Source organism: Andrographis paniculata, unplaced genomic scaffold (genome assembly GCF_009805555.1).
Source record: "Andrographis paniculata isolate CXL003 unplaced genomic scaffold, ASM980555v1 Contig19END, whole genome shotgun sequence".
NCBI classification, from domain to species: Eukaryota; Viridiplantae; Streptophyta; class Magnoliopsida; order Lamiales; family Acanthaceae; genus Andrographis; species Andrographis paniculata.
The window spans coordinates 628799-642092 of NW_026137479.1; the positions used below are offsets into that span (position 1 = coordinate 628799).

A 13294-nucleotide genomic window follows, 5' to 3' on the forward strand; every position below is an offset into this window, starting at 1 on the left:
TAGCAACCAAAACATGATTTTAAAAACATCAAGCCTCTACGAATTTTGAATATTAAATAATTCCATAGAGAATATATTTACTATTGGAACACAACAAGGCAGCCTTTTCAATTGTACCACAATAATATTTTTGTGAGAAAACAAACCAACTTTGCCTTTCCTACACAAACAATTACTAAGATATTCTTGTAATCAAAGACCGACCCTCCTAGTTTTGTCTATCACACATTGTTCATGTAGTCATACTTGCCTTATTAGACTTAATTTGCAGACTATTAAATTCAACTAAAAATTTATCCAAAACCGTACGATTCCCACAATATAAAAAATTAAAAAGATAAATAAAAATCTTAATAATCAAGTACCATAGCTAAGGAAAAAAATAAAAATTGAGCAACGACAATTCCCATCCTGTTGTTTCTTACCAAAAATAACATATTTCCATGGGGTCATCCAAAGACAATAATACTGTACATGAATAATATATATAAACACATATATTTACACACAGTTGATCCCTATTTTATACATGAGCAAATCTAATGTCTGATAATCAGATGTAACTTCTGTGCACATATACCAGCATAAGAAAAAAATGAAGACAAAAATAATCCCAGCACACATCATGTCATCGGAAAGAGCATGTCCTCGGATGTGTACTGTACTCCAACCGATGTAGCATCTCGTTTTATAGACCAACTCGTCTTATATTTCCTGTCAATATAACTAGATACAAAACCAAAAGGACACACTACATGTCCACTTACATTTAGTAAAAACTAAAATTATGAACCAGTAACATATCAAATAAACAGCAAGCATATGAGCATAGTATATATAACATGCATGCAAGAAATCACTTACAGACTATATAGTAAGCAAAGAGTATGTTTACAATATCTGATTAAATTATTTTTATGGTGTAAATTACAAAAATAATCTTATTTAATCACCATAGCAATCATGCTCAAGGAGGATTAGATCCTAATCAGACTGCTAGAACAATAGAAAGAAAAATCTGATCCTAAGCTAATCAAGTCTATGAGCTAAAAATCCAGTGCAGCAGACCGACGGTCATTTATAAAAATTTTGTGCCTTGAGGAGCTTTAACATGCCAAATAATTTCAAAAAGACTTGTACATCACAGAATAAGCAAACTCATCTTCAGTGAACAGAGATACTAAGTTCGGTTTAAGCACTATTCCTTCAGAATTCATCTATGTAATACACTAGCTCTGAACATCAAGGTAGAACCCAGATTCTTAACTCCTATTTCAACAAAATGATGCATGCATATAATTTAGAAGCATGAAACATCAACTGGTCAGCACACCCAGAAAGAATGGCACACTTACACCATGAATACTATGGATTTGCATGCATAAAAGCTAGAGCAGACAGGGTTAGTAAATTGCTAAAATAAAAAATTGTGAAAGACAAGTGATATAAATCTACACAATTACCTATTGCCATCACATCCAGCCACAATCTGTTCAACAAAATCATTCCGTAGATATTACTATTCAGGAACCAGATTAACTGAAACCGCATATATAAAAACATATACTGCATGGAAAAGCCTACCAACATACCCAATACACAGTTTTGAACTACCGTTGCCCGTCATCCACACCATAGATATTTTACTCCTACAATATCCCAAGTCAAAATAATTACTACATTATTTATTTTATATTTAGAACCATCATAAAGATTCCAGAAAATTTATTCACTGCTGACAAGAGCCAACAAACCTGATCCTGATCTGCCCAAAATCTGCATTTTATAAGCAGGATGCTCAGCCAACAGCACACTTTACCACTTCTGGGATTAACATCTTGAGAATCATACTGATCAAACAAGCATCATCATAAAGACTTGCTGCTTATGTGCATCCACAAGAAATAAAAAACAATCTTCTAGATCTTAAAAGTCAACATAAACTAGCTGTCAATATAACGACTCAAAAACCATATATATATATATAAATCTCAAGACTTATTTTAGCACAGAAAAATTGTTGCTGCAAAGACATATGATAAAGGTGCAATACGGAACTTAAAAACCATAATGTGTGATAGTGACTCCATACAAATGAAAAATGCGCAATCTCTTTTAAGTACACAGCTGAGAATAATTAAGTTGACCGATACAACTGCTGGAAGCAAAAGGATAAAGGAAGCAGGTTCATGGGAGCTGGCATATTAAGCTTGGTGACATAAGGTATGGGGACATGGCAATTTGGTAAATTCTTCGGATAGTTTTCCTCCTAAGGAAGCATCAAGGTGGGGCCATCAGTTTTTCCAAACCCTGGTCATCTGGTCTTCTGGTTTAGGCTGGTGGCTTCATCAAAATAGGCGAGAGGATGACTTCGGGCTTCAGATATCTCAGCTGCTATGTTGGGAAGGGAAAGGAAACATAGGTAAAAGAATAGTATCAGTCATATTGGGACAAGGTGTGGTATCACAGCAAAATTTCAAAACTAGCAAAGGTGGCATTTGCTAGTAGAGATAAGCAGCCATGCACTTGTTGGAATTATGGAAATCATGCATCAAGTGATGTCATGGTGATGCACTACCTGTAATTAATAAACGCCGCTAGTAGTCATAATTTCTTCCACGTGAAGGAGGATTACGTCCAGATAACCTGGTAAAGGCAGCTGACCATTAAGGCTATCATGAATTTATAATGGCTCAAGTAAGTATTACTATGGTCTAAGATGAACTGGTTAAATCTTTCTCACTTGTAAGAAGATATCCTATAGAAAACGCTAACAGAGAAAATGACACGATTAAGGGAGTCCTGGATGTTAGGTGAAGCAGAGGTTCAGAGGACAACCTAGAAATAAACACTAGGACTTGATGACACAACAAGACCATCCTTGACTACAGAGACAACACCCTTATCCTGTTATTGGTCTCCTGTAACATTGCACATATACTACGCAGAATCACTTGTGAATTATTGTACTAGATGCTATACTCAATGGAACACGCATATCACACAAGTAGCTTAGAAATGTTACCCAGAACCAGAAGAGCGCCCAGATGAATGGCTTCCGTAAGCACCATATGCAGAACTACCACTGCCACTCTGCAAGAGAGTAAATCAGATCACACTGCATGGCTGAACAATATTGGATGATCAAGATGTACTTTGGTTGTTATTTCAATCAACAGAACACATTAAGATAACATATATTTTACCTGAACATTACCATAACTACCATAGGCATCTAAAGGAGGCAAATCGGAAGAACCACCATATCCACCAGAATATGAATACCCACCACGCCCACGGTTCTTTGAATCTCTACTTTCATATTTCAGGCTCTCCGAATTATCACTTGACATCGGAAGATATGGAAGAACAGGTAGGAATGCAGGCATTGCACCCTCCTTTTCAAAAAGATTAGCCCTCAGTCGGGAAGTTACTTGAATAAGAGCATCCTTGGCAACATCAAGGTCTCCTGAGATCTGTAAAATAAAAATAATTTTTAAGGCCCTAATGTCATAAGAGTTGTTTTCTCTCCATCAAAAGGGTATAGCTCCCATCCCTTTCATGGTGAGACATGGCTCAAATTTCCATCTCTTGCATGATAAGAAGGAAAAATATCATACAAAAAATTTGAAATTCTCGACTGCAACAATAAGCTTGTGAAGATTGGAAGATCTCAAAACACTCATAAATGATAACTAAGGTACAAATAAATGGGGAAAAAAATCATATTCCTTATTATAAGCTGTAGCCACTTATCAGATGGACTTAAGTAGATATCACTTGAATCACAATAATCCAAAATATCAATATAGACATAAGATGATTAGATAATTCACCTGCACCATCTCATCATCATCAGAGGCAACCTTAGGCAGATTTTCTTTTGATAATATACGGATATTGGCCTTGGTGACCTTTCTCATCTCCGAAATGATGGAACCTCCTTTGCCAATAAGGCAGCCAATTCGAGAAGTAGGAACAAGTAACCTGGTGGTAAATGAAACAAGACCAGAATCTCTTTCAACTTTCTCACTACACCTAGGCTGCAAGCGCAGAGCTGCATCGACTGCCGGAGAAAAGGTATCTTCAAAGATCTGAAGCCCCAATAACAAAGGGGAAAAGGAAACAGATTTAGTGCATCCATCCAGATCAATAATCTATTAACTACCAAAATCTTACCTCTTTTGCAGAGATAGAAATCACACAATCATCTCCCTCGGCAGCTGAACTATCAACTTTAATAACAGCTCCAGATTCTTGCCTTATTTGGTTGATTATCATGCCGCCCTTCCCAATGACACCTCCAATATTAGCAGTTGGGCAAACCAAACGCAGTGAGAATTCCTTTGAAGATGCATCATTTCTCGGAGCAGAGTAAATAGACCGCGGCCAATCTGCAGCCTCACCCTTATATGCCCCATAGGGCCCTACAAGTGGAGTTAATCCCATGATTGGTGCTCCAGCAGTTGAACCAAGGAGTGAACTACCAGAAGGGTAGACATTAGGTGCGGATGAAGTGATTAGGTGTTGAGAACGAGAGGGATTATCATGAAGTCGAGAAGAAATCTGATAAAGAGCCTTCTTCACTAGAGAAGAATTACCAGATATCTGCACACAAGGTAAATAAATATATATTAAAAATATTAGTTGGGAAATCTTTAACTGTATTTACATGTTATTCAAAAACAACCACATTCCAAATATCTGATGCATCAATCATGTGCTAAAAGACATGGAATACAGCAGTTAGTATCAAGTATATAATTATCCTCAAAGATAGGGACATTTCCATATGATCATAGTTTCAGTAGAAAATGAAAAACTATGCAAGAATACATTGTCCATCCCAATCAATGGATCTACGTTACCTGTACAAGTTCGTCTGAACTCAATGCACAGGTTGGAAGGTGGTCATCCTTTACTATGCGAATTTGAGCCCCAGATTCACTACGAATATTCTGAACAATCTGTCCACCCTTTCCAATGATACACCCAATCTGATCTGAAGGCACGAGCAGACGAACAGTAACTTGTGGGATGTCTTCGGAGTCCTCCTCTAGTGCAGTATCATCAGCAACAATTCTATCATGAATCTTGAAAAGGGCATCTTGAGCAGGACAGACACGGTCGTCCACATCGTCAAGATCATTGGTTTCTTCACTGTTACTGTAAATAGTGACAACACGTTCTTCACATCCTGGCACAGATTCACCAATTCTTATCCTTGATCTTGTATCAGATCTTAGCTGTTTGACAATCTCCCCTCCTCTCCCAATGATGCTTCCAATTTTCTTTCCAGGGCAGAGATAACGGTAAACAGTATCATCGGGCCCAATCGAGAATGACTCTTTATCACCTCCAGAATTTCTTCTTTTGTTTCCCCCACCCCCACTTTCAGAGTAGTCAGACTGGGAGTGGGATCGTTTACCATAGTTACTTCTCTGACCAGCCATTCTGATATAAAAATTGATGGTTAGCAAAAATAACAAGAAACAAGAAGGTATAATATGGGCGAGTGGGGATGGATTGGAGATGGGGGGAGAGAAGGGGCACATGAGCGGCTAGCTGATGAGAAAGTCACTTTTGACTATTTAATATCACCATAACAGCTTACTGCATCTGAAACAGAATATAGACTGCACGCAATAGTAGCCCACATTTATCCAAGAACCTTAATAACATTCACATTTTGAAATATAGTTATCATTTAAAAAACATCCAGTCACCAAAGATTGAAGAGAATTTACACTCTCACTTAAGATCTCATTAATGTCGAATTGAAAAAAACAAACTAACAGAATGTTATTACAAACTTCCACAACTTAAAAATCAAATGAAACATAATATATATTGATATCAATGAAACCTAGAAGGAACTGAAGGAAGCTATGTGCCTCTCCCAGAGTGATAATATCACCTGGAAGGCGCATTGGCATACCGAACATACATATCTAGTAGATAAAAACAAGATTAAGTGAACTGGTTATCTGACAACAAGAACATCTTAGCTTCAACCCAAGCTCAAATTAAACACGCATATTCCAGAACGGACCAGCATCAAATCATCGTAAATACATATAATCCAAATCAAACACGTTATTAAGCCTGAGATTTTCAAAGCTACTTGAACCAAAAAATCAACTCGCTGCTCCTCTCTTGACAGGAAATAACGACTCAATCACAATAAGAGGAACAACAAGAAGAAAAACGAAACGGCACGATTCAACAAACGCAACACAAGAGCCCTAGCAGAAACGATTGTTAGATCAAATATATCGGAGAAAAAATCGAAGAGAGTAAAGTAAACACAGATCCGGAAATCGACAGATAGATTACATCCGCACTTGAAATTGAAGAACAATCGAGCGCGTGATCAAGTCTACCGATGAATATCTCACCTCGCAACTCGAATTTCAAGGTAGTTGAATCAGATTCGGAGAGAGCTTCCAGATAAGCGACAGCAGAGTCTGCTCTGCATTCGCGACCAATGATGCGAATCCGATACCTCCTAGGGTTTTGACCCGACCAATTTGCTTCGTTAATATATTACTAACTTCCGAACACAAAAAAAAAAATATATATATATATATATATATCGCTAGACTAATCCAAGCTGCATATCAAATATTATTATTATTTTTATAACGTGTATCTGCAATCATACTCTACAAATTAAGTGCAACAAACAAATTACAGTAGATGAATCGTTATGACAGGTGGATCCAGAGGAATCAGATTTAAACTCATGATTAATTTTAAACTCATGACCTCACTGTATACTTATAAAGATTTTGCTCATCTATATTTTTTGAATAACATATCTGATACATATTATTCCGAAACATATAAGTATATTATTTACTCCTTACAAAAGTATTATTAGATTTAAATATTTTTTCTTACAAATGTCATTATAATACACTAATATAAGAATTTTTGTCATTTTACTTTAATTTATATATAATAATTAATATTAAAGAACGTCAAAAAAAAAAAATGGTATATATTACGGAAATTCTCAGGAAATAAAGATGAGATAACAAACACAAAAGAACACAAGATTTGGTAATCCAGTTCGACTACATCATTGTGATTGAACTAGGTTACGTGTAGATCATACCAAATATTGTGTTCTTTTGTCTTTGTTATTTCATCATGATTTTTTGGAAATTTTCGTAACAGTATCTTTTGAGCGGACGGAGATAGTATTTAATATACTTAATTTCTATTGTAACATAATACTCTCTCGCTCCATCAAGAAAGTATACATATTTCTATTTTGTGACGTCCAATTATAAGATAAAGATTTCATTAAATATTTTATTTTTTTCACAGATACTCTTACTTTACATCACATCATTACTTTTACAACAAAAAAAAAAACAAAGGCAAAAATATCATTACTAACTATCTATTATAATTAAAATACTACTATTTCTTAAATACCGCACTAAAAGTAAGTAAATATATATTTGTATGTGGACGGAGAGAATATAACACCACTATTTCTAAACATATGCACAAAAAGCATAAATTTATGGAATAGATGGAGTGGTTTATTCATATTATTATTACAATGCATATGTATAACATAATTTCTAGAAGGGATAGAGGCATAGAAAGATTTTTGGAACTGATAATCCCATTCCAATAGAAGGGAGAGAATGATCGATTGGATGAGAAGAATATTAATATCTTATTTTATATAAAAAAATTATTTGAATTTAAATTTTTTGCAATTCAAAAATTAAATTTAAATTTATATTAAATACTACTCTATTTTATTGAAATACATGTTTTAAATACCCATTTTAAAGACTAATATTTAATATATAATTTAATAAACAGATTTCATAAATAATTAATAATACTTCTATTATATAAAATAAACAAAATTTTGATTATTGATGCGTTAAGATTAAAAATAATTATTAATAAAATAATAGTAGTAAAAATAATACTGCATCCGTTGGTCAAATTTATTCTCAATTTTTTAGTCATCAACTGTATTTATTCAGTTACTAATTTTGACAAATTTAACAAATTAACATTTAATTATTATATTTTATTCATTATTTATTTACCATAAATATTACCAACTTTATTACATTTTCTTTTTTCTCTTTATTTATTTTATTTTTAATTAAATTTTTAAAAATCTCTTCAATTAACTATTATTTTTTCAATAAAATATTTATTTATTTTTAATTATCAGTCTAAATAAGTTAATTTCAACGGAATGAGTAAATAATAAAGAGAGAGAGTATTTGTCGATGTATATATATAGCTTTGGCAAATTCTGGTAGAGTCAAAGGTTTGGAAGACCCTTCGCCTTTCTTCTAGATTGTTGAATATTGGAAGCGCACAACCGTTTACTCGACGGAACCCTAGAATTTCGACAATGTCCGGCCAGACTCAGTTTCGCTATACGCAGACGCCGTCCAAGGTTCTGCACCTGCGGAATCTCCCGTGGGAGTGCGGTGAAGAGGAGCTTATTGAGCTCTGCAGACCATTTGGCATGATCGTCAACACCATGTGCGGCGTTGGGGCTAATCGTAATCAAGCTTTTGTGGAATTTGTACGCCCTTTCCCTTACATGCTTTTGGTTTCCCTTTGAATTTTTACCGGATATGCCGATGGCTAACCCAGCAGGAACGGCTGGGAATACTCAAGAAGCACATTTACACTCGACGATTAACAAGAACAGCCTAATTGTTTATGCCTGTCAAAGAAAACAAACAATATGCTGGGCATTGGGTTTTGTTGAAAGTTCGAAGCTTAAATATTGATTGCTTCTGATGAATCACTACAAGTACTATCTTATTTTATTAGACCACAAGGAATGAGATTAGAGATTCTAGAAGCTACAAGTTGAGAAGTTGCTAATGGGAAACGTACTTCAGTTTACCATAGACCAAGGAATAAATAGTTAAACGGGATAAAGGATAAATCCACAACTGGAAAATAATGCGGAATGTTCGTTCTGTTGCTTCATTCAGAATAAAACTAAAAATGATCTCGTTCTCTTAAGGATATATTGATAAGGTACGAGCAGTACATTGTGCTTGACAGTGTGAGATGATCTTAGTACTTGAAGAATCAACGCCTTCTTGCACCTTCTTGCACATCCAGTAGTTAGATCTGGCCAGTGATCTTAGAATATCTATAGGATATAGTTATGCTAATTGATGTGGAAGTAAATGGATATAGTTTTGAAGGTTTTTATTAGCTGTAAATTGTATTGGTTTGTGTATGTGTATGTGTATTTCTTTTTGAACTTGAGTTGAGCTTGTTGTACAGTGGCCTTTCTCTATTGATTGAGATTTCAAATTAATTCGCAGGCAGATCTTAACCAGGCTATTAATATGGTTTCTTATTATGCTTCATCAACCGAACCTGCAAAGATACGTGGAAAAACTGTGTATATTCAGTACTCAAACAGACATGAAATAGTTAAGAACAGAAGTCCAGGGGATGTTCCTGGAAATGTCTTGCTTGCTACCATTGAGGGTGTTGATGCTGGTGATGTTAGCATTGACGTAATTCACCTGGTATGGTTTCCTTTCTTTAGCATTATAGGAGCCGTGGAATCACGACATGATTTCTATTTTGTGTGGCCAAGTTAAATTTTGAATACTTTAGGCCAGCCACGTATTTTGGCAATTGATACTTTATCTGGCAGGTTATTCATGGTCTGTATCAGTGTATCTAATAAACTATAATGCTGACGGTAGTTTGTTTATATCATATGCTATCAATCTTGAGAAGACAAATTAAATCATGATGATCTTTTTATGTGTTTTGTTGATGATAGTTTTGTTGAACTGTCTTGTGGCTGCAATATGATATAGTCTTCTAGCATTTGTAAAAGTTGGCTTTCTGCACTTATATCTCACCAATCCTTGGCTATTGTCATACTTATGAAGACGTATCAATTGATTCTCTATTCTTATTATTGTTTCCGGTGGTTAAGCTGTAGTTTACATATTTCAGGTATTTTCAGCTTTTGGTTTTGTTCACAAGATTGCTACATTTGAGAAGGCTGCTGGGTTTCAGGTCAAATTCGATGAAATCATGAGATTTTTCATAACTATTATTTTTTCTAGCTTGCATTTGTTGATGATGAATTCTTGACAGGCATTAATTCAGTATGGTGATGTTCAGACTGCATCAACAGCAAGGGATTCATTAGATGGGAGAAGTATTCCAAGGTATGCATTCGTTATGTTTATTTGTAGTACGAGTAGCCTTACATTTATTATCACTCCAGCTTTCTATCTATGATACTTCATCTGCAATCCATCCCCACTTCATAGTTAACTGGATGTCTCAGTCAGGTAAATTCCTGTCTAATTTTGAATTTCAGATACCTTCTCCCCAGCCATGTAGAAGAGTGTCGTTTGCGCCTCTCCTACTCTGCTCACACAGACTTGAATATTAAGTTTCAGTCTCATCGTAGCAGGTACTCATTGTGTGTCAATTAATACCTTGATGTTCTAGACATTCGAATTAGTGTATCTCATTATCTGTCTCAATCAACTGTTTTGTCTTATCCTTTTCTTGAAAGTTAATTTTCTCCGCAAATTGGATCTTTCTAATTGACGGTTTTTGTCATTTAGGGTTTAGTGAAGCTCGGCAGCTATAACACAGATGTGTTTTTGCATGACCACGTAGTAATATTCTTCATCTTATAATTTTTGTTTCTTTCTCAATACTGTATTTGAATGCATTATTATTAAGGCATCATGATATTGTATTCTCAAATTGATGATTAAGAAGAATGTGCAAAGCATATTCTTTCAGATTCAAATAGAAAATACGATACATGTATTTATATAGCTTCCTCAAAGATAAAAAGCCAAATGTTTTAACACATTGGTTGATGTTAGATTTGTAATTTGTTTATCACCTTATTGCTGTATTGAACTTTGAAGTGACAATATTTAGTCACTTGTCTCAGATGTGAACACAGTCAAGGTATGTGTTATATTTTCTGGGGAAACCCGCTTAAAATCCTGAAGTTTGTAATTAAACTAGTTGTCTAATTTGAAGTTTTTTTTAGGGTGTGTTTGTTTGGAGGATTGGATTTTAAATACACTATTCATCCAATTTTTTCTCCCCAAAAACATCAAATCAAACGTTTATTTTTCATTTTTTATATTATACTAAAAATCAATTTTACATTCAAAACATCACATCAACACCTATTTATATCACATCGTACAACTATTCAAATTCAAAATTTTTACTATTCAAATCCCAAATCAAAATCCAAACCTCCCAAAAAACACACCCTTAGAGCATTGGTACAGGTATACTTAGGCTCATTGTTATAATTTGTTGTTGGGTTGGATACAATTTGATGTCACACTCTAGATCGGGTTGCCTCTTGGTGTTTCAAAGTTGAAATGCCTACCACATGGAGCCCATGCACACACTGCAGTGATTGTTTCACTCTTGTCAGCCCTTTAACTAAATAGTGTGCATCATTATAAATAAATCTGGTCTCTTTTAATTATAATCTATTATAAATTTGTAATTAATGGTAGATAATCTTTATCTTGCTTATTCAGGGATTACACCAACCCTTATCTTCCTGTCAATCCGACTGCCATGGATGGTTTTCTTCAGGTGCGTTTCTGAGTTGGAAGTTGGAACCTTCTGCTAGCTGCTAGTTTTGGATGAGTATTAATTATTTGTTTTATCCAGCCATCTGTAGGTCCTGATGGAAAGAAGATGGAATTTGAGAGTAACGTGCTGCTTGCTTCTATTGAAAATATGCAGTTTGCCATCACATTGGATGTTCTTCACACAGTAATTTATGTTCACATCATTTTTTCTTCTCGCACCTACATGCCAGTTGAAATGTGTTAATGCAATTGATATTTGCCTTTGGTCAGGTGTTCTCAACATTTGGAACTGTTCAAAAGATCTTAATATTTGAGAAAAATGGTGGAACTCAGGCATTAATTCAATATCCTGGTATGATTCTTGCAAACTTTCCAAGTCTCAACCTTCCCCTAATGGGCGATATAGACTTTGGATGGTTTAGCTTAAACATTATTTGGAAGTTATTGACTGCAGCACGTTGTATTTGGTTTGGGCAGCCTTCTCTCAAAAGTTAATCTGGTCTGCAATTGTAACTATCATTGTGATTTCTATTAGTGTGGAAGGGATAGTTTGTTAAATAGGCTAAATTATAGAATGGCAGAACATTATTTGGAAGTTATTGACTGCAGCACGTTGTATTTGGTTTGGGCAGCCTTCTCTCAAAAGTTAATCTGGTCTGCAATTGTAACTATCATTGTGATTTCTATTAGTGTGGAAGGGATAGTTTGTTAAATGGGCTAAATTATAGAATGGCAGTTCATGTGATCTTCCCAGTTGGTATCACCAATTCTTTGTGATGGTGCACTCATGTTTTGCTTTTGTGCTCTCAGTTTTAGCATTTAGTTGGGAGATGAGAAAAGTTTTGTTCTTAAAAGCTGTATAAATTCTAATTATAAATTTTGACTAAGATGTTTCTTTTTACAATTGGAGTTTTGAGTTTTTCTCATTTTAAATTTCTTATGCATGATTACTTTTTGCCATTTCGTGTATATATGAAGTGAACCCCTGTTATCATTTTGTTTACAGATGTTCCAACAGCAGTTGCTGCCAAAAGTGCTTTAGAAGGTCATTGCATATATGATGGTGGCTATTGTAAGCTTCATCTATCATACTCTCGTCATACTGATCTCATTGTGAAGGTATAAAAATGTGCTACTGAAATAGATATGTGACCTCTATAGTTAGAGGACATTTAAAGGGAACTTTTGCAACCACAAAACCTTGTTACTAAATCTGCACTTTCACCCTTGGTATATTATTCTTGACACTGCATGACTTTACACCCGATGTTTCTTATTGACAAAACTATATATATATATTTAATGGATGAATCGAAGCTGACAAAGGCTGAATCTCATCGCTTATTCACAAAACTAATTGATAATGCATGTTTGATGCAGGCTTATGGTGAAAAAAGCCGAGATTATACTATTTACCCTGCATCCCTTCCTGTTCCACAATCTCCCGGAACTGTTGCTACTGCTTCTGGATGGCAAAGTCCTCAGGTCACTGCTGGTGCCTCAACTCCTCCTGGGGTGTCGTATACTTCGGGTGGTGTTGCCCATCCTCAAGTTCCAGGAATGCCAGCGTCCTCGTGGGACTCATCCCTGGCAACCAGTGGACCAACCATTGTGTCTTCCACTGGCACATTCCCAGGTCAAACCTACATTCCGCAATCCTTTGA

The 13294-nt window shown here is 35.1% G+C and overlaps 2 protein-coding genes across 7 annotated transcripts; one reads left to right on the forward strand and one right to left on the reverse strand.

Annotated features, from left to right (window-relative positions):
• Positions 1-452: 452 nt before the first annotated feature.
• LOC127244021 (KH domain-containing protein At4g18375) lies at positions 453-6564 on the reverse strand. Of its 6 annotated transcripts, none has more exons than XR_007837082.1 (9): positions 6399-6564; positions 4869-5454; positions 4180-4608; positions 3837-4094; positions 3207-3476; positions 3026-3093; positions 1755-1850; positions 1593-1649; positions 453-1489 (listed from the first exon to the last, which is right to left on the reverse strand). XR_007837082.1 is itself a non-coding variant. In XM_051264299.1 (8 exons), exons 2-7 carry the CDS (start codon positions 5451-5453, stop codon positions 1799-1801), a joined length of 1662 nt encoding a protein of 553 aa, XP_051120256.1. In that variant the 5' UTR covers position 5454; positions 6399-6564; the 3' UTR covers positions 453-1649; positions 1755-1798. The 6 variants fall into 6 exon arrangements, 4 of the variants coding, with proteins under 4 accessions (XP_051120256.1, XP_051120269.1, XP_051120282.1 ...); XR_007837084.1 differs by adding an exon at positions 2579-2646 and having other exon boundaries at positions 453-1649; XM_051264299.1 differs by having other exon boundaries at positions 453-1649.
• A 1735-nt stretch (positions 6565-8299) lies between these two features.
• Positions 8300-13151, forward strand: LOC127244055 (polypyrimidine tract-binding protein homolog 1). Its single transcript, XM_051264356.1, has 10 exons — positions 8300-8578; positions 9342-9551; positions 9994-10056; positions 10138-10211; positions 10367-10462; positions 11574-11631; positions 11710-11814; positions 11901-11982; positions 12637-12702; positions 13011-13151. Exons 1-10 carry the CDS (start codon positions 8402-8404, stop codon positions 13019-13021), a joined length of 942 nt encoding a protein of 313 aa, XP_051120313.1. The 5' UTR covers positions 8300-8401; the 3' UTR covers positions 13022-13151.
• Positions 13152-13294: the final 143 nt, after the last annotated feature.

Coding starts and splice junctions, on each gene's coding strand:
- LOC127244055 (XM_051264356.1), top strand. CDS start 8,402: ATGTCCGGCCAGACTCAGTTTCGCTATACGCAGACGCCGTCCAAGGTT. Junction 8,579..9,341: donor ATCAAGCTTTTGTGGAATTT/GTACGCCCTTTC, acceptor ATTAATTCGCAG/GCAGATCTTAACCAGGCTAT. Junction 10,212..10,366: donor GATGGGAGAAGTATTCCAAG/GTATGCATTCGT, acceptor TTTGAATTTCAG/ATACCTTCTCCCCAGCCATG.
- LOC127244021 (XM_051264299.1), bottom strand. CDS start 5,453: ATGGCTGGTCAGAGAAGTAACTATGGTAAACGATCCCACTCCCAGTCT. Junction 4,095..4,179: donor TTTCTATCTCTGCAAAAGAG/GTAAGATTTTGG, acceptor TTGGGGCTTCAG/ATCTTTGAAGATACCTTTTC. Junction 1,851..3,025: donor GGGCGCTCTTCTGGTTCTGG/GTAACATTTCTA, acceptor TTGTTTGATCAG/TATGATTCTCAAGATGTTAA.